This window comes from Cygnus olor, chromosome 5, assembly GCF_009769625.2.
Source record: "Cygnus olor isolate bCygOlo1 chromosome 5, bCygOlo1.pri.v2, whole genome shotgun sequence".
NCBI lineage: Eukaryota > Metazoa > Chordata > Aves > Anseriformes > Anatidae > Cygnus > Cygnus olor.
The window spans coordinates 31,082,976-31,107,603 of NC_049173.1; the positions used below are offsets into that span (position 1 = coordinate 31,082,976).

Genomic DNA, 24,628 nt, shown 5'->3' on the forward strand with positions numbered 1-24,628 from the left:
ACCTGCTGCGTCCCATCTGCATGGGAGAAAGCGCCTCTCAAACAAATACAGCTTCTCTTGGGGCCCATTGTGCTTTGGCAGGCTGTATGGTTTCCCCGGGCCATTTCTCTTCATGGCCTTTCCGTCTGCTCTTCCCTCGCAGGACTGGAAGGAGCACCAGCACATCTGCGGTGAGTCAACCACAGTGACGGTGCAAGCCGACGAGGTGCATGTCACAGACAACGTAATAGAGAAAGTCTCCGTCTGAACAAACCTACCTCATTAACCTTCCATGAACAATGTGGTGCAGCCGGCTGGATCGGCAACCTTATGTGAATTGTCTGTCCTTTACAAACAAACTCATTTTTGAAAGACTTTTTAATACTGTGATAGCATTTGCCTACTCCCGATTCTATTCCAAAACTTTGAGTAATGCAGGAACTGAGAAAACCTGATCTGGAAAAAGCAAACTGCAGCCTACCAGCCACCTTCAGCTTGAGGAAGCTTCGACTTTGCCGAAACCTCCACTGTGTGGATTACAACAATCTCTTCATCTCTCTTGAGATGGATTTAAAACAATTGCTGCAATGAGATTTGCCAGTATTTTGTTTCCCCTGTGCCTCCCTACCTCTTGTTTGAAAAAAAGGAATGATCCTTCATTCGGTTTATTTAATTGCCTTGAAAAAGTACAAACTCTTAATTTGCCTTTGGAAGGACTTTTTTTTTCCCGTGTTCCCTCTGTGCTGGGCAAATTTGGAACACATTGGAGCTTCTGCACTTGAATACGAGTGAAAAATAACATGTTGTTAAATAAAATGCAATGAAAGCATGAGTGTGCCCAGCGGTACTGTTTAATTCCCATGGCAGCACTTTAATGTGCTAGTAAATGTAGCATGTGAGCAGGTGTGGCTGTCAGGAGTCGGTGCAGTTACACACACGTGTGTTCACTCTTTGTCTCTGCAGGATGATGGCGTGGATGTGGTTTGGTCAGCAGGGGAAGAGCAGTTTCATCGTGTTGGCATGCCTTGGCTGGAGCTTGCAGAGGCTGGCTGGCCAAAATCAGATCTGATCAAACCCAAAGTAAGAGTAGATAAATAGAGTGAGCGCTGGCCTCTCATTGCTGTTTAGCAGCTTCTAATTAAAGAAGTGGTGAGCATTAAGAAATAATTGGCTTCAATCACTACAACAAAATCCTTTAATTAATAATGTACTACTTTAATAATTTAGGCTAATAAGGCACCTTTATTCCTGATTGAAGATTAATGTACCAGACTGGAGGAGGCCCAGTAAACACACACACGTCTGCTTAGGTTCTTTTTTTTAGCCTCAGGCATGACAGCTGTGAGGGGCTACTTGTCCTGTGTTATTATTCACTGCAAATTAGTATTGTTGGGGAAGGAAGATTATTGTGTAGCTTATACTATAAGAGGGGTCACCAAAGTAGTAATAGAGAAAAATGCAATGGAAAAATACTTGTTTTACACTGGCGGTTTCTAACAAGTCCATTGCTTCCACAGTTAATCTTAAAGGTCTTGACACATCACACGCCATGCGTTACAAGGAGATGCAGAGTGGTGGATCACCTCACACAGCAGTTTGCTGTGCTGTTGAGGCCTCTCTTTGGAAACACCTGTTGGCAGGGTTTTGCTTGCAGCACCAGCTGTTGAGAAGCAGCCGATGAGACCTGTCCGCAGAGGGAGGATGGCAGATCTCCAGCACAGGTTGGTGGCACTTGATTGATGTTGCTTTCTGGCTGTGTCCTGGCAAGGTTATTCCTGGTAATGCAGAGCTTAATGGGCAAGGGAGGCAGTGCCTGTGAAAGGAGGGGCCACAGCCCAGTGAGAGTAAGGAACTGGCATTAGCCGAAGGAAGTTAGCAGCATGCCTGCCTCCTCTGAAGGAAATCATTCTCTAGTGGAAAGCCAAGCACAAACTGAAGCAGGCTGAGAACAGACATGTGAAACTCTAGGGAAGGAAAGAATAGGCAATTCCTTAGAATCCCATAGCAAGCAACATAATTCTGCATCCCCGAAGTAATACTTCAGTATTTATAGTTTCTTCTCACAGTTACATGATGATTGCTTGTTTTCTAAATCTTTAAGAGATTTAGTTAATGGAAAAGAGAGTCTTAATTGAACCCACAGCAAATACAACTAATTTACAGCGTTTCTTGCCTCCATCTATTGCCCATTAAGGTTCTGACTAAATCAAACAGTGCAGTATGTCGAACACCTCACGCTGCTGTGTGGATAAAGTACCAGTTTGTTTTCAGCAATCTGCCTCAGCAGCATCTTTGGGTACGTGCAAAGCTCTCAGCACAGAGGTGCGTCAGTGAGGGTCTGTGTGCTCACCCGATCCATGAGCCAGTCGCTGAGCTGGCCAGCACTGAGAAGGAAGGATTGCCAGCAGTGGGCTCTTTTCTTCAGTCTGAACTCCCCTCTGCGCTGGCATCTTTGAGCAGAGGTGCTTTTCTCAGAGAAGGCTGCAAAGTCACAATCTAGTGAATCTGTGGATCAATTCACTCCCAAAATAAATAAGGGCGAGATGACAGCGTCTCGCATTAGAATGCAGTGGAGGTTGGCTCTAAAGTGGCAATTCTGGTGTGTTAAAGCTGCGCTTTTGAATGTCAAACTCACCTTTCAGTTGGGAAATGATTATTTTTGTTGCTTCACTCCTTTGGCTCACCTTGCATTCTCCACAGAGAAACACCCCTATAGAGTACTGCTGGTCTGAGAAGTAGAGCTCTGCGTTGCTTCAAAGACAATTAGAGCAACTTAAAGAAGTGAGCACAGCTGTAATGTATACATGCTTACTACGTCTCCTGTTTGTGTAGGTAACTGAGGAGCAATTTGTAGCAGCAACACACCTAAAGTTCTCCACTATCGTCATTAAATAGCTTATGGATGAGTATATCCGATCCTTTGGTTATTGTCTGAATTGTTTCTACTGCATCGTTTCATTAAGGAAAAAACAATTCTGAAGAGAGTGAGTGAGGTAACATTCCTAAATGAAAAATTTGTAGGTATGACTCGTGGAATTAAAGCTCTTGGGGAGCTTCTCATCAGGGCCCTGGCATTTGGGGCAGCTGGCCCCAACATAGTGATGCAAACCATGGAACTTGAAAATTTACAGTATAATCATTGTGGGAATTTAATGTGTTTGCTTGTTGATGATAAATTCATTGAGCAATTGTTATCCTTAGTCAAAAGAAAATCTCAAGACCTCCCAGCAGTACTTTCCTCCTTTTATTTCTAAGCAAACAAATTACCCCTTAGAAAGCAAGAACCCTATACAAAAATCATTAGTCAGAAGATTGTTGTTTTGTGCGATAATTTTTTTTCCTCCTGCGCCTCAGAGAGCGGCATTGCCTACTCCCTCTGGCTACCCTTGGTGTCACTGTGCTCAGGTTTACCAAAAGGGATAAAAGAGTTTTCAGCGGGCTGGAAATGGTTCCTGGCAGGTATCGTTCAGCTCAGTAAGAAATTCTGGATAATTCCTGGTGAGTAACAGCAATAGCATCATTGTGCCTTTGGATGTGTAAATCTAAAATTAATACCAGGCAGCCGCATGCACTCTTCCAGGAAACTTAAGATTCTTCTCCCTGTTCAGACTTTTGCATGTTCTGCTCCAGCAGCCAGAGTGCAAACAGTCACCATGTCCAAGCGGGGAAAATAGGATGACAAGCAAGGCAAGAACGTTGTTTTGTGAGCTGGTGGTGAGCTGGCAGCTGGGAGCTGTCAGTCGTGGTCAGGACTCACCAGCCCAGTGCTGCTGCCTGCTGGGAGGGATGAGCGATGCGATGCTCCTCTTCCTCGTGTGGTAGGAAAGGCCGCTGGAGACGGGAGCTGTCTGCACAACTCCCTGCTGCACTTAGAGCTGTGGGATCACAAAGTGCTACCTCACGGTGTTTACCTAGATGACACATTGACCAGTTGATTTCTTCAGGTCCTGACCAAATTTTGGCATTTCTTAGCCAGGGCCAGCCTTACTGCCCTGTGGGTGTTAGCGCTATTGGGCAGAGGCCGGTTTTTGTAGGACCTTAATTTCTTCTTGTCCAACATGAGTCAAACCAGTCTTTGTATTTAAAATTATTAGGGGTAGGGGGAAAGGAGGTTACACAGGTATATACACCCTCATCTGGCAGGTGACCATCTAGGAAAACAGCTTAGCTTTGTTTTTCCTCCCCACAGGCTCCTGCCCACGTTACCTCACAGCCCAGTTCAGAGCTGCCGCAGCAGTTGTGTCTGCGGACATGAGCCTGGCTTATCCTCACAGTTTAAATCACACGGCCTCCGTGGAGATGGGATGCAGTAAGGGCAGGCTGGTGCCCTCAGTGGAACACCTTGAGATGGCAGCTGGTGGGACGTCCCCCATGCAGGGGTGAGGTAGTGAATGTCTTTTGAGTCTCGAGGCCAGAGCAGCTGCAAGCTTCAAAGTTCTCCTGTGTGCCTGGAGCATGTCTGGGGGTGGTGGGTGGTGTGATTTTGTTTAGTGACAGCTAAGAGGAGCCCAGACAGATAAATCCAAAGCAAGAGCTTTTCTGAGAACCAGCCATGCTGTCTTGTGGTGTCTCTTGCTGCTTATGTCAAACACCAAGTGTTAAAAATGTGGCTACACCTGCAGTTGCCAGTGGAGAATATCCAAGCTGTATCCATTGGTACTTACCTGTAACTCCTTGTAGGGGACACAGAGGGCTGGGAACCACCATCCTATAGCTGCCATCGCTCCTCCTTCCCTCCTCCCCAACAAAGACAGCAAACCATAGGCAGAAATAGATCTTTAATGAACTATACAAAAAGTCCTGGTCGCTCCTTCTCCCAGTTCCAGTGGGCTCAGCAGAATAGGTGCAAGACTTTGCGGAAGAAGTTCCTGAACTCGGCGTTGAAAACAGTATAAATGATGGGGTTGACAGCACTGTTGACGTAACCCAGCCAAGTGACAGTGCTGGTGACTTGAGTGGGAATGGTGCAGGACTTGCAGAGAGCCCTTGTAATGTGGACCACAAAAAAAGGCGTCCAGCAGAAGAGGAAAGCACCTGCCAAGAGGACATTAAAGAGAGAAAGTGGCATGTTAAAAAGGGTTTAAGTTAACAAGTGCAGCCTGAGCCAAACAAGAATGGTGACAGCTCAGAGTGCTTTGAGGGGGGGGAAAAAAAGAAAAGCAGCTGATGTGCAGAGCTGGGCTTCCTCCAAGACAAAAACTTTTGGACATCTTTTTCATCGTAAATGTTGGTGAAGCAAAGTGTAAGTTATGTATCATTTTGAACTAGCATTTAAGACATCAGGATTCATGCTTACATTGAAGAAAAGGTTGAGTTATAAACAGTGTACATATGTTCTTTCCCAAGGGTGATGTTTGTTGACGCTACCCTGGATCAAAGGGAGATGGAGCTGTTCTCTGGGTACTTGTTACCTCTCACAACCTCAGATGGGTTCGGCAGGTCTGCAGCTGCAGCCAGGCTGTTCCACAGCAACAAGGGGAGGGTGAGTGCGAACACAAGAGTCCACATGTGAGGAGAGCGAAGGCATTGCATTGGGAAAGTGGAACAAGAGGGAGGTGGCTTTTACCCTACCCTCACCTCCTGCAGGAATGAAAATAGCACGAGCTGGAGTGACAGCTCCCGTCCCTGCACAAACACCCGTGCTCAGGCCGTGCGGCTCCTGCCTGGGAGTCCGCAAAAGAACCGGCGTGTGTTTACCTCGCCAGGTTCAGGCAAGCCCTGCCAGACTGAACCTTGCTGTGGGACAAGGCAGCACGTTTCCCACCCACCCCATTCCCAGCAATCGCCGACTGTAACTCACCGACGACGACAGGCAGCACCCGCATGGCCTTCCGCTCCCGACCATTGATCTTGGCCCGCTTCCGACTGTGTCCTGGGGGTGGGTACTGGAGGTGCGGGTAGGAGACAGTCTGGACCCCATTGTTCATCACATAGTCCCCAGGCAGGGGGTGGTCAGAGTGAGCGTAAGGGTTGCACTCGTCTGGCTCCAGTCCAGCCTGCTCCCTCTCGATAAAGGGCGAGGGGTGATAGAGCTTTCTGTTGCCCCCGTAGATGCCGCCCCGTAGCTTGGCCTTCCTGGCTTCTTCCCAGCGCTTGAGTCCCTGGAACATGGCGCAGTAGAGCACCAGCATGACGGGGCAAGGGATGAAGAAGGAGCAGATGGAGGAGTACACAATGTAGTTGTCATCCTCCAGCTGGCACAAGCTGGGGTCCCGGTTTGGAACGTTGTTGAGGCCAAATATGACTGGGGATGCCACAGCAAAGGCGAATATCCAGGTGGTGGAGATGAGGATCAACTGCCGCAAGTCGATTTGTCGCCGGTTGTAGTTCAGCGGGACTGAAACAGCAATAAACCTGCCAACAGAAGGCCCCAGGTGAGTTAGTGGTAACACGAGTGGTTCCCAAGCTGCTTGTTGCTGTCCTTCCCTGTTCAGTGAGCTCCTTCCCCCGAGATGTGCTTGCATAGGCAAGGCCTGGGCTACAACCAGTCTTCCCCCTCAGAATAGCACACAAAGGGACAGCTCTGTCCTAGTCACACAACTGTGCTTTTAGCTTGGTCTCAAGGGTACAGATGGGACACAAAGCTGACAACGAGGCAGGATGGTAGCACAGAACATCCTCCTTTGGGGGAAACAAGATGCAGCCTCCCTGCACGGGATCCTTGCGAGGGTGTGTGTGTGGAAGCAGTTTGGTGCCGGGACACAGCTCTCCGGCCAGGCATGCTCCCTCTCTGCTGGCAGGAGGAGAAGGAGGAGGAAGGCACTTACCGATCCACACTGATAGCACAGAGGTTGAAGATGGAGGCCGTGCACAGCATCACGTCCATGGTCATCAGGGCATCGCACAGCACAGTGCTGAGGGACCACACGCCTCCCTGGAACTGAAGGACAAGATCCCTGGGGTCAGCAGGTGCCAGATCCTACTGCCTTTAAAATGCAGGGAGACAACTTTGGGTCTGGGAGCCTCATGTCTTCCTCCACTCAAATAAAGGGCCTGAAGTCGAGCAGTCCACCCCTCTCAGCATGGTACTCCCCCTTCCAGCTAAACAGTGGTGCAAGAGAATTAGCCCCACGTGAGGCTCACAGCTTCCTTAGGGCTTTGCAGTTCTGCCTGGCTGGAGAATTGAGCTCACAGACAATCGGTGTTGCCAAGCAAGTCACTCTGGGCAGAATAGCAGATGTAGTGACAGCCTTCAGACTCAAAACCCCCAGACTCATCAAATGTGCCACCCCAAATATCTCCCCAGCCATGCAGGACTATCGTTAGCTGCAAGTCACTGAGGAAGCAGGGAGAGGCTCCCCAACAGTCTGCAGGGCCTGAAGCTCCTCTTCCTTTTTTCATTTCCAAACTGCTCCAATGCCCTGTTTACAAACAACATGAGCAGTTTTTGTGTTACACAACTGTTGTATTCTGTCATGCTAAGCACAAAGCCAACCTCCCAAGACCGCCAGCTTGTAGAACAGGACCATTTCCTCAGCAGTGTGCTGTGAACCTGTCTCTTGGAAAATGGGAATGGAAGGAAAATGGGAATGGAAGGAAACGCTCAAGAACAGAAGTGCATCAGGATTCATTAAACCCTTCCTTAGGACATGACACCAAATACTTGCCAGACTGTATTGCACCCAAAGCTCAGAAACTGAATGTCCGATTCCTTTGCTTGCACCAGGACACCTACCTTAGGACAAGGCCATAAACAGATTTTTTTTTAAACAGAAATATAATCTTAGTTAAACTAGAGAGGGTGGGTACCTTTTTGTCTTTCCCTGTCAGTAAAAGAGTCTCAAATCATTTAATTCTCAGCTCAGTCTACAGTCCCTCCACCCTAATTTAGCAGTTTAGAAGAACAGCTCCCTCATTCCCCTAAATTAAACTCATATAATCAAGACTTTATATATATAGATAGATAGATAGATAGATAGATAATAATGCTCTGTCAACCCACACTGCCAGAAGACCAGACGGCTGTAATTGGTCTGCAAGCACTGAGTCCAAACTAAATCATGTGGAAAAAAAAGAATCAGGCACGACAAACTGAGCCTCTTGTATCTGGCATAATGATACCTTAAGCCTGGATGTTATTTCTGCAAGGAGCTGGGCACGAAGCAGTAGTGCTGGCAGAGAACAGGCAGTGGTGTGGGCCAGATAGCCTCCGCAAGAAACACACACAATCTCCTGAAGGACTGGTCTGAGCTGTCAGACTTTTTAAGAAGAAAGCACATATTTCATTCACCAGGCAAAAAATCCTCCCTGGAGGTTCAGAGAAATCATATTATGAGACGGATGCTGTTCTGCCTAGGCATCACCCTGTTTCATCCCTGCTATGGCAAACCAGGAGCAAAAGATCCTTCCAGGTCTAATGCTGTCCATGCAGCAATTCTGGCACTTCCACTTGCAGAGTGGCCGAGCACTGAGCACTTCAGGGCAGGGACTGGCGCTCTGGTGTTCCCAAGGGGCTGCTTACACCTTCGCTGAAGGCATGGCAAGGCTGTCTGGTTTTCACCAGGTTGTTTCTCAGCCAGTGGCACAGACTGCACAGCATAAGACCGAGGACAGAAGGAAGGACTGCAACACCTTCAGCTAGCACGGACACCAAAAACTGCTTGCAGAAGTTTGTTTGAGCCACACTCCAGTCTTGTCTGGGTATAAAACCAGCCAATTCTTTCTGCATTAAAGTGGAATACACAGAAAGTGTCAGCTCAAACCTTCTCTGCTCCATGCCAGCGTGTCATTATTCCCTTGAATTTGGTCAGCACGGACAGGGAACTGACAAATTTGCTTGCAGGCAAATCAGAAAGTCTCAGTGAGCTCTTCCTACTACAGCAGCAGAGAATTTTCCCTACATTTGTGATTGCCAGGCAAACTCTGCAATCCTCCAAGTGCCTCTGCAGAGAGAAGCTGGTGTAAGAACCCCCACTTACTCTACTCAACGTGATGTACAAATAGGTGTGATTTTAGCTTGAAAACAAAAAGGTTGGTAGCACTGGCTGCTTGTCATCCTGGATCCAAACAGGTCTTTTAAAAGCAGCTTGCATATCTTGGAGATACTATATACAGTGTTGGAGCACAGCCTGGCATTTCCCCCATTTGCAAAGTCCCAAGGACATTTTTATATCTGTATATATTTGTATGTGTACATAAAAACATTTCTCATATATACAGAATACATACATTCTTTACATACTTTCTATATATTAAACAGAATATATAAAGATAAAATTATATATAGCATACATATATTAAACTGATATATGAACTATATATTATATATATTGCTATAATATAGGCAAGATATATGATATACTCAATATATATATATATATGATGAATATATAGGTTTTTTAATGTTTTACATATATTAATGCAATATGTCACTCTTATTTATACGTTATATATTTCATACATGTCTCTAGATGTTATCTGTGCTATATATATTTGTAATACATGCATATATAAATTAGATTATGAAAATTACTAGATTATTACAAATAGGTTATAAATAAATAAATATGTATATAAAATGTCCCCGTAAGTTTAGAAAATATTATACAATATATACACTGTGTATATAATCTTATTATATATATATATATATATTAACTATTACTATGGTTATATATTACTACATGTAATATATATGATTTACTGTATATTATCTCTTCATACAATGTGTTACATATATCTTTTTATATATGTGTGTGTGTGTATATATATATATATATATATATATATATAAGCCCCTGGAGCTTGTGTGTATTTTATCTATGTATAAAATGTGTATTTATTCATATAATTTATCAATTCATTAATATGCATTGTGTAGTGCATTAATATATCAAAATATCATACAATCACAGAACAAGTATAAATACAGAATGTCTATATGATAGAATATATATAGTCATAATAGGTGATATGCTACATAAAATATATACATGTGATAAGCACTACCTATGCTTATGAAATACACAGGATACGTGTATATATGACACAGCACACAGGCAGAGAGAGATGTGGATGAGCTGCTCTGTGCACGTGGAAGGACCTCAGCTTGCTGGGGGTGACCTGCAGAGCCCCCCCCCGGCAGCCAGCGAGCCGAGGAACACGGCTCCTGCTCCCGTGTTCCTGGATTAGCTCCAAAATCAGCACTTCGGTACCAGAAAACTATCGACTGACTTGGAAAGGCAGCCATTAAAAACCGGTGGGGAGCCGAAGCAAGCGATTCAGCATCTTGGGAGGAAGAAAAGCAGAACGCCTGCAATGGGGCCAGCAGGGAGGTACCAGGGGCCCGGAGAGGAGTCTGACTGAGGTGCAAATGCAACCAGAGGGGTATCATCATGAGGCCAAGAACAGAAATAACTTGACTGTATCTGGTTCTAAACCAGAAGTAGAGAGAAGGGCTTTTGTTTAAGTAACCCAAAAGAAAGCCACCCGGGGAAGCAGCCGTCATGTCCCAGCACTTACAGATGCCGCGGGTACCAGGACCGAGGCTGGAGGGCACACTGGGGCCCTGTCTGCCACCCTCCGGGGCCTGTCTGCCCCCCAGGTCGTGGCCCTGAGCAGCTCCACGCGCCCAGGGCTTGCTGCTGGAGTCCTTAGGGCAGTCCACGCGGTTCCACTCCAGGCCCGCGGCTGCTCTCCAGTCTCTGTCTTTGTTCTGGGTGCCCTGCCACAAAACTGCATGGCACCGCACCCAGCGGTTCATTTTGCTGGTGGTTCCCCCTCCTGCAGCAACCTCCCCATGCCCTCAGGTGTGAAATCACTCCCAGTTTGAGCTGTGCTGTTTGAGGCAGCAAGGTTTGCACCACATTATAACCCCCAGAGTATACAAGCCTTTGCAAAGTGACAATACCCACTGGTTCAAGGAGAAAGAGCAAAAAGCAAGCTCATCAGGTCAGAAACTGCCTATACTGGGTCCAGGGGCAAAGAATCCTCCTCAATCACAACTGGCAATTATTAGGCACATCTCAGTGGGCACCTGGGATGGATCTGACACTGTCAGTCCTTTTCATAAAATAATAACTACAGCTGGAAAACAGTGGCTTGTTCTTTCTCAAGTTCTGCAAAGTCAAAGTGTCAGCATCCTGCAGAACCAGGACAGAAAACCTCAACCCTACAACGCAACAAGTTCTCCTACACTTGAGGACTTTGGTATCACTTCGTGGCACTTGTTTCTGAACTGTTTTTTCAGACATCTCTACCTGGTGGTCCGCTAGGAAGAGATTAGGGCTGCAGGTTCCTCAGAGGTCTTCAAGAAGCACAGCCTTTATAAGTCTAGTCCAACCAGCACTTTTCTTTCCCTCGTTTTTTGACCATCCACAGTGACCTGAGCAAAGTTGATCTTTCCCTACATTCACAGTCCTCCCTGTTCACATTTACAGGAGCAGGCAGCTCTGCGAGGATTAATATCAGGCAGTAGTGATGTCACGCATAGGATTATGATTAGTGGAGCTGTAAAGCCAAAGTAGACTCTGAAGAAACTGTTTAGCTATTTTTATATACCCATCTCCTTGAGAGGCAGCCTGAACTTCCAGATGAGGTCTGGATTCAGACCTGCATGTTTCATTCAGGCTTCTCTCTAGAAGATCAGCCACTCCAAACAGAATTTGGGAGCTGACTCAAGAAACACAACCCTCAAATTTTTGCCAAAAGTTCACCAGGATCCTCACCAATTCAGATTATGAGGGAGAAAATTTGACTCAGAGCCACAGTGTTCAAAACCCTTTTGTGATTTCGGAGAATGAATGTATTCTGCAAAGGACAAGATCCGTCAGGCTGCAGCACCTTCCAAGGACGCAGTCTTTGCCGTGAGACTCGTGCTGGGCACTCAGAAAGTTGGGAACCAATAGCAAAATGTGCCGAGAACCTCTCTGATGGGTGAGTGACTTTGGATTAGAGGCATAGCTGGCTTTGCTGGGTCATGTGGCTAAGTGGTACCTAATTACAGCACGTTGCAGAAGATTAGCCCACCAAGGTACACAGTGTAAGGCTTTAGGGATCATAAACAGCTCAAGCCGCCTTTATGTGCTCCAGAGCAACTCTCCTTTTTTTTTTCCTTCTCTTTCTTTTTTTCCATTCTCTGCCCCTCATTTTCTTTTCCAGAAACACACACATGATCAGTAGTGCTGGTGCTGAGAAGACACAGCCAGCCAGCTGCAGAGCAAAACATGCTCTACAGGCAAGTCGTCTCCCTTAGCAAAAGAAAACAAAGCTGCAAATATAACCCCGCAAGGCAGCCTACCTGCTACATCTTTTATAAGCCAACCTCTGCACACCCAAACGGGTGAGGATAGGCACGTTAATGACCACACTCAAAATCTGCAGGCATCACTCGTTGGAGAAGATGGAAAACTGTACGTGTGTGGCATGCTTTGCCCTTAACTCAGCGCTTTGTGGAAGACAAGGAGGGTTTATAGGATGGTGATAATCACCCTCTCTCTGGACACCAGCTGAAGCCCTTTCAAAGCGGTATTCCAGGCACAGACTGCATGCTTCTTTAGCACCAGGAAATTCACATGCAGCCACTGTGTTCGCTTACAAGGTACCGGTGTCTCACTACAAATGGCACTTAAATTCTGGATCAACCACCTTGCAGAGAGGAGGAAAAACTCCAACTTCTTCTCATAAAGAATAAAAAGTTATGGAAAAGATTTTATAGGATGGCAGAAGGTGGACTAAAATGCCCTTGCAGGCTGCCTTCCTCGCTGATGTCCCTGTTCCTAAGTACAGCCAATTTGTAAGGGAAAATCTGCCTTCTTGCACACAAGCCTAATGCCAGATGAGTTCTTACACCACCAGTGCTCCATGAGCCAGGGCAGGGCCAAAGGTTTTGCTCTTTTTTTCCTATGGTAAAAGCACTTGTCTGAGTCCTGCCACGTGCTTTTCCATGGTACAACACAGGAGCTTCATACCTGCCTCCTGCCAGCCCTGCAGACAGGCTCCGTAAGAAGCAGGGCACACAAAGCAATCTTTCAGCCTCTGGTGGTGATGGCATACAAAATAAGAGACCAGAAAATAGCAGCCCACAAGAATTAGGACATGCCTGTCTGGATTTCCAAACAAGTACCTGCCTCTGCTCAGCAAGGCCATGGTTCAAGTGTGCGACATGGAGAGACTGAAAGTGCTAATCCTAAGAGCCCAGGCCTGCTGAGAAATATATGGCACCAATGAGAAGAGCAATAATCCCTGCATATGGGCAAATCCAGGATCTGATTCAAAAAAAAAAAAAAAAAATCTGAATGCCCACCAGAAGCTGACTCTGGGCTTTTTTATGAGCCAGGTTGGCTGCTGCATTCTCCAGAAGACAAAATGCGGCCTGCAAAGGGAGAGTAAGGAGAGGAGAGGGACACAAGACAAAGGTGGCCTCACACCTGTTGTAACGTACTTTAAAAACAAGGTGGAAGTCTGGTTCACCTGAACCGTTATGAAGGCCCTGAAAATAAAATCCTTAGCACTGGTTCATAATTGCTGGCATATATCATATCACCTCCCCACTATTTTGCCCAGGGAGTGTATGGCTCAGGTATCACTCAGGCTAGAAGAACATCTATTTCCACAGAAGCTGTAAGATTCCAGGAAAGACTGTAATTTCAGGTGCTATTGCAAACAGGATGACATGCATTTACAGAGAGCCACAGAAAATTTGGAGAACGGTAGAGGTCTGCTCTCATCAGAAGCACTGCATCACAGGTGATACCAAGTCAGAAGGTCATTAGGTTTTCACCCTGATAGAATAATAGAATCAAATTTGCAATATTTTACTATGTTTAGTTAGATAGATGGAAGACTGGAAACTTTGTATGCCTAATGCTACCTTACTCACTAAAGAATCAGCTTTATCTGTAAGACCATACAGAATTGTAACACAGGATTGGGGAAGGAGGGCAAGATAACCTAGGCCTGGAGGATGTGCCTGCAAAGAATAGGTGAGGAACTCATGGCATGCACATCGTTGGATGTGTAAATGACTTAGTTTAGTATGCCCGGCTAAGCTGGAACAACAAGATAAGCAAGAACGAGATGTCCTGAGCATGCACAAGGACTGGGTTCAAGCAGGGAACACAGTGAGGAAGACTACCGATGACCACCAGAGACCCCCGAACGACCACCAGTGGAAACAAATGCTCATGCATCAGGAACTTTTACATATCTTAACGAATTACAGAAAGAAGTAATTATTTCTCGGAAATCTAATGAATACTTATGTTCTAATTGCATATAACCCCTGTAGCCCGGACAATTCGGCACGCACACTAGGTGGAGCGATCCCCTGTGCGTCCATCCGGTGCTGCAATTAAAGAATGTCTGACTTCTGAAACCCCAAATTGGGTCTTAAAGAGCTTCTTTGACCGACTTTTACGGTATCACAGGCACACATATAATACAATTTGCTGCAGAAGAGCTCTTCCTACTCCAGTGTTACACTGACACCCTGAAAAGTTTTATGCTGAACAGCGTCATCCTCAGCAGGAAAACAGCTGGTGTAATTAGCGCTGGTTGTTCCGTTGCTCTGAAGATCTGCAAGGCCAAATGCCTGCTGGGGAGAGCTGTCTTCCCTGACCTGTAGAGGAGCAGGGTAAACACGCAGATCTGCTAAAACCGTTTCTTCTTTTTCGTAATCAGTTACACAGATCTTACGGGCAAAGATGTTTACGTAACCGTGCCTTACACGGCTCCTGCCAGCAGCTTCCTGGATCAGACCTGTTTCACGGCTTAGGCCCTCGGCATGGATTAAGGAAAGCGCTGATCAGAGGAACGCTCGCAGTGAAGCAGGTAGGAGGTAGGCTCTGCAGCTGGCTACAGAAGTGGAAGTCGCTCAGCCTGGTGCCTGCCCTAATTGTTGGGAATGCCTCCACAACTGAAAGGCTGCCGAGGTTCCTGTCATCCTCACAGAGCCTTTGGGGCAGACAAAGCGGTTAACACAAAGGCGAGTCTTTGTAGCCGCACAGCCACACGCTGCAGATCTCTAGTGGGCAAAGCCCCTCAGAGCTTAACAATATTCTGCAGTACCTCCACACCACCGCACAGCTCTACTTTCTCATGTGTTCTCACTGCCACAGGGGAGCAATAACCACCATACTCAGTTCTGTCGCTGCTCCAGGCAGACTTTTGTGTCTTTTCCTGGCCTCCCTTCACACAGAAGCAGGGCTTTGCTCCTGGGGAATCATCACAGACCCCTGGGAGCGCCCCAGGCCACCTCCTTCCCCTTTGCTTCCCATCATCTTTGCTATGTTGCCAGCAGATTGCTAGGAGAGCACGACTTCACACTCCAATCAGAAAGACAAGGACGCAGCAGAAGATCAGTCTGCCTTTCCCATGGCTTTTTACTTTGCCCCATCATACTGCTTACTGAGACAGAACTCCTGCTGAAGTCAGTATGGTTACAAACCCAAAAGCTGTGTTTCCCAAGCACGCTGGAATTACAAACACCTTCTGCATATCTGGGCAGCCCTCTGTGTGGTAATTAACACTTGGCAAACGCTAGAACATCTTTTTGGTCTGTGTTTGAACAAGTTCAGTGGAAAGTGCTGGACACGTCTGCATCCCCGTGCTATGATCTGGCACATGACTGCACCGATACCTGCATGTTGGCTCTGTCACCACTGCGTAGTAGCTAGAGAGGCAGATGGCGAACAGCACTAATCCACCTCCGCTGCCCTCAACTTGTCAATCCACCTCCATCCAAAGCAGCACTCCAAAGGGAACGAAGAACGATCAGGGTACAGAAGTGCTTTTGGTTTTCTCTAAAGACGGTGCATTTCTGCAAGAGAGAAACTGGCAGTAACCACTGCCCTGGCAGGAATTCACTTCACATCCAGAGTCTCAGGAGCTGCTCAGTTTGGAAATGGATGCTTTAAGCCAGTGGAAAGCTGATGTTTCTTTCTTTCCCCATCCATAGGGTATTTCTTGGTCACATCAGGCTGTGGAAGATCAAAACTGACAAATGACAGCAGCGTTTGAATTTAGGGAAGACAAGCTTCATCACATCAGTTTAACACTCTTGCTCATTAAGGCCCTGAGCCTTAACTTAAGCTGTTAAGGTAGGTAAATTTGACAGGACAAATTAGCGAGGAAAGAAACACAATCTGAAGAACTCCCAACAACACAGTTAATACTAGGATGGGGCAGGACTCAGGGGCAAATGTTCATCTCACACAGTGAAGGCTGGTCTATGAGGAGATGGGGCCTGCATTACTCGAGGCTTCCCTGCACACCTGGAGAGAGCCCCACGGCCCCAGTTCAGGGGGATATGCTGACTTCCTGCACAACCGGCCTGTCTCCAAGGGCTGTCTGTTTATTCTTTATGGTATATATGGTATATATTCACATACCAGTATGGCTGAGGGAGCCTAGCGCAGCAGGGCAATTGGCCAGGAGTGACAGACATATCTCCTGCTCACCGTTACGATGATACTTTGGTGCTTCTCTCATAAACTGCCCAGGGGAGGACAGGACTGGAGGAGGTTTGCAGCAGGTGGCCCCATTTCCCTGCCCTTCTGCTCAGCTCTGGTTCCAGTCAGGACTGCAGTGGTCATGAAATGGTACAGAAAAGAAAAGGTTGTGACCACACACACCAGGTTCTGCCTTACCCAGCACCTGCCTTCAGCAGTCCTCCAACACTGCAGGGACAAACAAGGGACGCCCACAGGGAGCAGACACAACTGGGCTCCATACATCCAAGACCTCTGAATGCTCAGGGTGGACTAGGAGCTTAGCTGTGACATTATGCTGGCTCCTTAAGTACAAAAGGGGTGCATGTGTCAACAAACGCTGCTAATGGGCTGCAATAAGCTTTCTTAACGACTAGTAGTAGCAGCCAAGACTTCTCCCATTGTGCTCAGGCTTCTGTGAACACCAGCAAAAAATAATCCACATCTCGCAGGAAGGAATCCCATCCCCGCTGAAGCTTGTGGGAGATCTGTTGTTTTGAGGAGATGTCAGATGTCACCTCAAAAGTTTTTAAAGTGTTTTTTTTTAAAACTTCCACCTGTCTTCTAAAGCCCTGACTCAGAGGGATGCTTCCAAAAACCCGATATCTCAGAAGAAAAAGGCACAGGACAGCCAAGCTTCTCCTGCTGAATGAAGGAAGCAGTTCGACTTTATTGGTCTGTTTCTGCTAAACAAGGAGCAAAAAATCCCCTCTCATCAGGTTCTCAAGTTTTTCAATACACCGTCAAAGTCCACCTTTGCTCTGTGAGAACCTTCAGGGAAGTTTAAAAAAATAAACACAAAAACCACAAGAAGGCATGGAAGCTGTACTGAACCTTCAGGACTGTTCAGGCAACATTTGCAGTGGCTAAATGCAGTAGTACAAAGTGCAAGTTGAAATCAATCTACTTTTAAGCAGCAGTGATCACTACACCTTGTGTCCCTGGTGCTGCCTGCCCGGGTCACTTTTCCTTTCCTTATTAACAAGCGGATGTTCCCCCTTTGTGACACCCTTCATGATAAGTGACACATCTGCATTTATACATGCAGATTGAGCATCTGATTCTGATCTACAGTTTTCACATTGGCCTCTGAGAAAAATGAAAATTTGTCCCCCGGCACTAACACAACGGCTCCTCCAACTTTTCCTTACCATATTTCACAACAAAATGAGCTGCAAATCCCCACACACAGGAGATGCCCCGTTGCCTGCTCCAGGATGCTGTGGCTGCTGCACATCCATGCCCATTCAGCACCTTCCGCAGCCACTCTGTGTGCGATTGCTGGTTGGCAGCGGCTGCTACAGGAGCACAGACCCTGCTGCGTGCTCCGTGTTCTGCCTGAGCACCCAGAAATCGTCTGTGGTACCCAAGGAAGCTCCCACAAGGCTCGTGCCCAGCAGGAAGCGTTTTTAGCAGTATGCCAGGATATGTCAACCAGCATTTTATGTATGCCAGCAAAGCCCAAGCCTGCAGGCTAAAGGAAACCACACTGGTGTCTGTCTGCCCACAGATTCAAGAACAGGAGGCGTGGTGAGACAACAGGAAGAGCAAGGGGGGAGAAAAAAAAGGAAAAGAATTCCAATTAGCAAGAAATAGCTGTTAAGGATGATAGAGACGGAGGCTTTTTAACCACCAAAACTGAGACAAGGGAAAAAGCAAACGACCAAAACCAAGCAGCATGGCAGGGCTCCTCTGAGTGTAGCTCCTCGGAGTGAGGGGAAAGAGAGAGGGGAATCTGTCGCTCCTGTCCGACACTGGTTCTTCCTAGGGTTCCCCAGCTGAACCTGTCCCTCTAGAAGACCTCTGTCTCCAGAGAGGTCACAATGTCCTGCCAAATCCTAGGACCAGTTAGAGTCTAAAAGCGTTCTAAGCTCTAATCCGCCGCCTTCCTTGCTTAAGAAAATACAGACCCAACCCAGTCAGGCACTGAGCAGCAGCCCTGGCGTGGGAGAGGAGAGTAGACACTAAGGCTTGAACTCTGCTGGTATGATCCTGTGTTAACCTTCACAGATGGGGCCCCACGCTGCCTCACTCCTGGGGACTTCCCCTGGCACTCCCGAGTGACATTTAAGCCACTACTTTACAAACCATATGTCAAACCAAAAAAATGCGAGGTCAGGTCTGACTGACCCACCCTCAGGCTCGCTGGGGCTGCCCACCTTCATTGCGTCCTGGCTCTCCCCACATCGGGAAAGAACTCCTCTGTCCTCCACTCCACCAGCCACCACAAGGCCAGGGGCACAACACCTGCTACTTCGGCCTGTGGGTGCTGTCCTCCGTTCACCTCTGGGTGCTGCAGGGAGAGAGCCGCAGGCTGTGGCGAGCCTGGTCCAACAGATCCCCCCATCTCAGAGCATCGATCCTCAGGCAGCACAAATTTATCTCCCTTCTACGGAGAGAGATGCAAAACCACTCAGCCTCAGGAGCACGTGAATTGCACCCCTGCCCCTCGCTCCCGCTTTTCTTTCCCTCAGCTGCCGCAGTTTCGGAGGCAGACAGGTTTCGGGGGTGGCTGGAGGGCCGACTCAACGCCTCCCACCAAAGCCACTTCGGTGGGGCGATCCCATCCCTAAAAATGTCCCTAAAAAGGCAGCTTCCCCTACTCAACCTGTCTCACCAAACTCCTTCCTCTCTCTTCTCACCCAGCCCTGTTCACCTCGCACCAGGCGGAGCACAGCAGAGGAGCTGAGCTCTCTGTCCCTTCCCAAACACCTGCTGATGGCAAAACGGGACGTGCACGCTGCAGCGGCTCCCCAGAGCTGCTGACCACCCCGGGACATTTGCACTGGGGTTTTCCAGCCCGGCAGGACAAGGGGAGCCACCAAGCAGCGATGCCACCGGGGCCACCAGCGAGAAGCCGCCGTGGTTTATGCATCTCTCTTTGGAAAAGGGAGACCAATTTGGGCTGCTGGGGATCGATGCCCCGAGATGGGGGGGATCAAAAGCGACACAAGCAGCCCGGCGGGGACCGGGCAGGGTGCCCGGGGGGGCCGTGGCCATCCCAAACCGGAGGGAGCTGGGGGGCACAAACCCCAAACCGGAGGGAGCTGGGGGGGCACAAACCCACCGAGGAGCTCCAGCCCCCGACCCCCGCTCTCTCGCCGCCCCCCAGGACCTCCGCTCAGCCCGCAGCCCCCTCGCAGGGCTCGCCGCGACCCCCGCGGCCCCCCGGGCGGCCTCACCTCGGAGTACACGAAGAGGGGCAGGACGAGGAGGGCCAGCAGCAGGTCGGCGACGGCGAGGCTGACGATGAAGTAGTTGGTGGTGGTCTTGAGCGCCCGCTCGGTGCAGACGCTGAGGCACACCAGCCCGTTGCCGCCGACGATGAGGAGAATGAGGACGATGCCCAGCACCAGGGCGGCGACGTTGTGGCCTCCCGGAGGCGGCGGCGGGGGCTCGCTGCCGTTCCCCGGGGCGCTGCCGTTCCCCATGGCGCCGCGGCGCTGCCCCGGCAGCCGGGCTCATGGAGCCGCCGGCCTCAGCGTGCTGCCCGGCCCCGGGGCGAGGCCGGGGTAGGCCGGCAGAGCCGGCCCCAAACTTTGCGAGGAGCGGGGAGGAGCCTCCCGGAGGCAGCCCCGGCACCAAGCGGGTCACCGGGAGGCTTAGCGGCAGGGGGCGGCCTGCCCCTGTCCCCCCCTTTCTGCCCGTGTCCCCTCCCTGTGCCCGTGTCCCCCTCCCTCTGCCCGTGTCCCCTCCCCGCAGGGCGCCCGCAGCCCTTGGGGAGGCTGAGGGGAGGCTGAGGGGAGGCTGGAGGGAGGCCGGGGTCGGGGGGAGGCCCCCCCCAGCTCTTGCCGTGGTTGGGGTGCCTGGCCGGAGGTCCGCTGGGGGAGGCTCCTTCTCCCCCGGGCTTTTGAGCTGGAGGAAAAGGACAAGTCTTCGGTGACACCGCTGAGATTTCTTCTGCGATCAGCCGCCCCCTTGCCGGCACAGCGTCGCTCGGTCGGTGTGAATTCCCCCGGTCTTCCCACTCCAAAGCTCCGGGAGCGGTGCTGGAGCAAGGCAACGTGCCCTTCAGAGCGAAAAACTGCAAGAAAATGAATTTAAAAGACTTTGCGGCGCCACGTTATGGGAGGCAGAGTAGAAAAAAAATAAAAAACAAGGTCCGTATGTTGAGCGTAATGTCTTCCTCGGTATGAGGCTGACCACTTTTATATGTCTCCGAAACAGGGGAGGCACTGGCCCCACAAGCGCTGCACTGCAAATGTTGTGGCAGATCAAAGCACCCTCGGATCGGTCAGACCTTGACGAAGCTACACCGTAGGGAAAAAAAAACAGCAAGTTTCAGAGTAGGTGGTTGTTTCAAGTCAGCCTGACCTGAAGGTATTTTCCCCAGGAGATTCAAAGCAATAGTATGAACGGTAATTAGAGAAATCAATGCTGTTAGCTTGGATCCCCGAGAGCATTTGAAGAACTGTGGAGACTATAACCATCCAGAAAATGGCAAACTGCCTCTTTTTAAATGGGGAGGGACAAGAAACCAGGGACTAAAGAGTAATCTGTGTTGCTTCAAGTAATAGAACTTGTTCCTTGCTAGAGCTAGGAGGGAAATAATTAGATATCACGTATCTCAGCTTTAGCTCTGCTGCAGTCTCACATAGCATTGTCTTCAGCAATGAAAGGGGGAATACTAGCTGAAATTATTATGGATTGGGTGAATAACAGGTTGGAAAACTGTACTCCGAGGTCTGTGCAGAATCTGGTAATGTTTAGAATTTGCATAATTGACCTGAGTGAGTGTCCAGAGAGACCACTAATTAAATTTGAAGATACTGCCAAGACAGGTGAGGCTGCGAGCATCTTGGAGCACAGGATGAGAATTCATAATGTTATGTTGCAAAAAACATCTGGCAAATGCAGGATGCAATTCAAAAGGAATTTTGCATCTGTCCTGTGCTTGGGCAGGAATAATCAGCTGCAGAAATGCAGGACTGAGGCAACAACCAGATGGAGAGTAGGTGTAGGAGCAAAGGTGCTGTAGCAGGTTGTAAGCTGCACATGGGGACTAGGATGTCTTATTGTTGTAAAAGAGAGAAAAAGAAGCCAAAGCTCTCCTGGAATAATGCTGTGGTACCTGTGGTACAGAGGTACCTGTGCACCTGCAGACTCAGGCAGCCTACATTCTGCCAGCCACACTCAGAGTCACCTTTCACAATACTTGCCATAATTATGCCAGCTAAAATAAGAGACAGAGATTATGATTCCTAGAGGTAGGGGTTAAGGTGACGTTTCTCACTCCCTAGGATGAACACCTCCCGACTGCAATGCTGCAAGCAGCAAGGCAGACACCACACGTGTTCATCTCGGGTACCAACAACTGTGCCTTTTTTACTGCTTAATGCATCACTGCATTCACCCCTGTGCTGACAGAAACAAGCTCAGCGCAGTTCCGCAGAGATAGTGCTGGAGGCTGGGGGAGGACAGGGGAGCTGTGACCCCCAATTCTAGCCCAGATGGTGTGGGAGATGTGGGACCTGATCCAGACTGATGGGCACCTTTCCAGCCATGCCACCAAACCTCAGATCAGATGTTTGGGGTGAGCTAACCAGCCAGTTCCACTAGGTGTTTGTGGAAGGCAGTAGGAAGAGAAGGCATAGAAGGAAAGTATAATTTACACCACGTGGAGAGTGGGAACTGCATTATTGCCAGCTTTTTATAAGACAAGAAGATTTTCAGAGCTGTTTATAGATACCAGTACATTACCTGCTCCAGATATGGGTTTTATCTGATCTATTAACAGGCTGGCAGAAGAAATCCTCTCTCCAGTGTCTGCCCCCACCGATTTCCTTCACTCTTATTTGGAGAAGGACACAATTAATCCTCAGCATGTGAAGCATAGAAAAGCCAGAGCCCTGTTACCATGAATGGGGACTTGGACCTCAGTACCATCCTTTTCCTGTGGCTAACAGCAGTTAATCCCGCAGTCTGTTTTCCCCAGCTGCCCCAAGTTTCACAATTTCATACATGGGTAGGAGAAAATTACTTTGGTTTAAGTACTTAGCTGGCAGTCTGTCTTGCCATATTGTCTCCAGAGGTGTGACTTCCAAGTTCTTTCTAAATTTCACAAGAATGCCATCGGCTTTGTAGCTGCTGAGCTGTACTGACTGTATCCTGTCCCTGGAGCAGGTGTGCCATCCTCACAATGATCCCAATACCTGTATGTCTACTCCCCTCCTTCTGCCAGCTGACCCAGCTTTGATGTGGACTCAAATCAGTGTCAGCTCTGTCCTGCAAAGACAAAACAAAGCTCCAGCAGCGGTGGGTACTCACGCCGTCCCGTCGGCCCGTAGTTCCCCATTCCTTTGGGAACAGTTCAGGGCTTAGGTGGGCGCAAGCAGGGCTGCGAATCTGTCAGGTTAAGAAGATATACATCATCCAGTGCAGTGAACTGGGACAAAACTACCCCATCAGTACTTCTTACACCCACATGTCCTGGCAGAGGGAGTTTGCACCAGCTCAGTGGTTTGTATCCGCTGCTCACAGCTTTTCTGCTCTGCTGGTCAGATCCTAAGACCCAAGTGCTGGCACATGTGCTGCTGTCATAGCCTTCACTCAGCGAGGAGCGGGTACAATGGGATCACTTTTACTAGAGCTCTTTTGCTACAAAAAAATAAACCCAAACTAGCCAAAGGAGGCTTCAAAGTGCATTAATGAAACTGCACTGAACTCCTGTGTGGACGGAATGCCCTTAATTTATTTATGTTTAAACAAGCTGAGCAGCAAAGGGGTGGGGATTGAGTTGTGACTGCAGGCCTTCTGCCTTCCTACAGGGATTAATACCATTTATCTAATCTCCTTTAACAGTCAATTTATATTAATTATCTTGATTTTCCCTGTGGGTTAGCGCAGAATGCCTCTTAACTCTCAGCGTGGAAGCCCTTATTCCAGACTAGCAGTACCTTAATCCCAGACCAGTTTAATCCTTGGGGTGGATTAAACTAATGTGAAATAAGGCTTTTGACTTCCAAAAAAGAGCAGCCATGCAAAGCACTGATTAGGACGGCTCTCCCATTGCAAACTCCCAGGCTGCAGTGATCCTTGATCACTGCCACTAAGCCCTGCAGTTCCCCTGTGTCTGCTGCTGTTGCTCAGCCCTTGGTGCAGCCTTGGCAAGCACAGATTCCAGTGGCTTTGCTGTGTGATAATGTCCCCTTGGGAGTAATCCCAGAGAGTGAGGGCTGACAGGAAAGCTTCCTCTCTTCTGTTAGTAGATTTGAGCCACCACCCCTTCCTGGGACGAGAGGAACTGTCCTCCTCACAGAAGAGAAGGAAGGGCTGTAATGCATCAACATACCCCAGGAAGTCATTTTATGCCACTGCAAAAATAAAAAAGATGACAAGCAGTAGAGCCATTTGTCACCCTTGTGGAAAGCAGGAAGCATTATATGCCAGGGCTGGGATGTTTGAGCAACGGACAGTGAGTGTTAAGAGCACCTTTGAAGAGTTTCTGGTGTGATCAGTGGTTTTGAACAATCCTTTCTTGCTTGGATGTGCAGCTTGCAGAGCGTCCTGGTTCATCAGTCGCACTGTGACATCCTGCTGGCTCAGGACAGGGGTTGGGGAGGTTGTAAAAGTCACCCACAGCCACTTCTTGTGACATAAGAAATATTTTATTTTGTCCTAAGCAGGTGCTGTGAAGGACACAAGGGGTGAACAGCAGCACTTTCTGCCAGCAGGGCACCTCAGTCTCAAATAAGTCTGGTGCCCAAGTGTCCTGGTTTCAGCTAGGACAGAGTTAATTTTCCTCCTAGTAGCTGGTAGGGTGCTATGTTTTGGATTAGGATGAGAAGAGTGCTGATAACATGCTGATGTTTTAATTGTTGTAGAGCAGTGCTTACACCAAGCCAAGGACTTTTCAGCTTCTCGCTCTGTCCTGCTAGCGAGCAGGCTAGGGATGCAGCAGGAGCTGGGAGGGGACAGACCCAGGACAGCTGACCCAAACTGGCCAAAGGGGTATTCCATACCATCTGACGTCATGCTGAACAATATATAGGGGTGGCTAGCTGGGGTGGAGGGGGGGGCCGGCTGCTCGGGGATAGGCTGGGCATCGATCAGCGGGTGGTGAGCAATTGCATTGTGCATCACTTATTTTGTACACATTATTATTATTAATACTATTATTATTATTATTATTATTATTATTATTTTCCTGTCTTAATAAACTGTCTTTATCTCAACTCACAGGCTTCACTTTCCCGTTTCTCTCCCCCATCCCAGAGAGGGAG

At 48.5% G+C, this 24,628-nt stretch overlaps 2 protein-coding genes and 1 long non-coding RNA gene across 8 annotated transcripts in view; 1 reads left to right on the plus strand and 2 right to left on the minus strand.

Annotated features, from left to right (window-relative positions):
• DEAF1 (DEAF1 transcription factor) overlaps nt 1–797 on the plus strand; it is a 30,007-nt gene extending 29,210 nt beyond the window's left edge. For 3 of the 5 annotated variants that reach the window (XM_040558416.1, XM_040558418.1, XM_040558417.1), the window contains one exon: nt 143–797. In XM_040558416.1, the coding sequence (XP_040414350.1) occupies nt 143–247 (105 nt within the window). In that variant the 3' untranslated portion in view covers nt 248–797. The remainder of the gene's footprint in view (nt 1–142) is intronic. The other 2 variants (XR_005820227.1, XM_040558419.1) reach the window with 2 other exon arrangements.
• Nucleotides 529–20,019, minus strand: DRD4 (dopamine receptor D4). Of its 2 annotated transcripts, XR_005820229.1 has the most exons (5): nt 19,589–20,019; nt 6,747–6,859; nt 5,780–6,333; nt 2,330–5,013; nt 529–1,943 (listed from the first exon to the last, which is right to left on the minus strand). XR_005820229.1 is itself a non-coding variant. In XM_040558420.1 (4 exons), exons 1-4 carry the CDS (start codon nt 19,835–19,837, stop codon nt 4,811–4,813), a joined length of 1,119 nt encoding a protein of 372 aa, XP_040414354.1. In that variant the 5' UTR covers nt 19,838–20,019; the 3' UTR covers nt 529–4,810. The 2 variants fall into 2 exon arrangements, 1 of the variants encoding a protein (XP_040414354.1); XM_040558420.1 differs by having other exon boundaries at nt 529–5,013.
• An 82-nt stretch (nt 20,020–20,101) lies between these two features.
• LOC121071087 lies at nt 20,102–23,054 on the minus strand. The gene is made up of 3 exons (XR_005820375.1): nt 22,831–23,054; nt 22,401–22,626; nt 20,102–20,430 (listed from the first exon to the last, which is right to left on the minus strand). It is a non-coding gene; the product is annotated as an uncharacterized LOC121071087 (long non-coding RNA).
• Between the last annotated feature and the right edge of the window lie 1,574 nt (nt 23,055–24,628).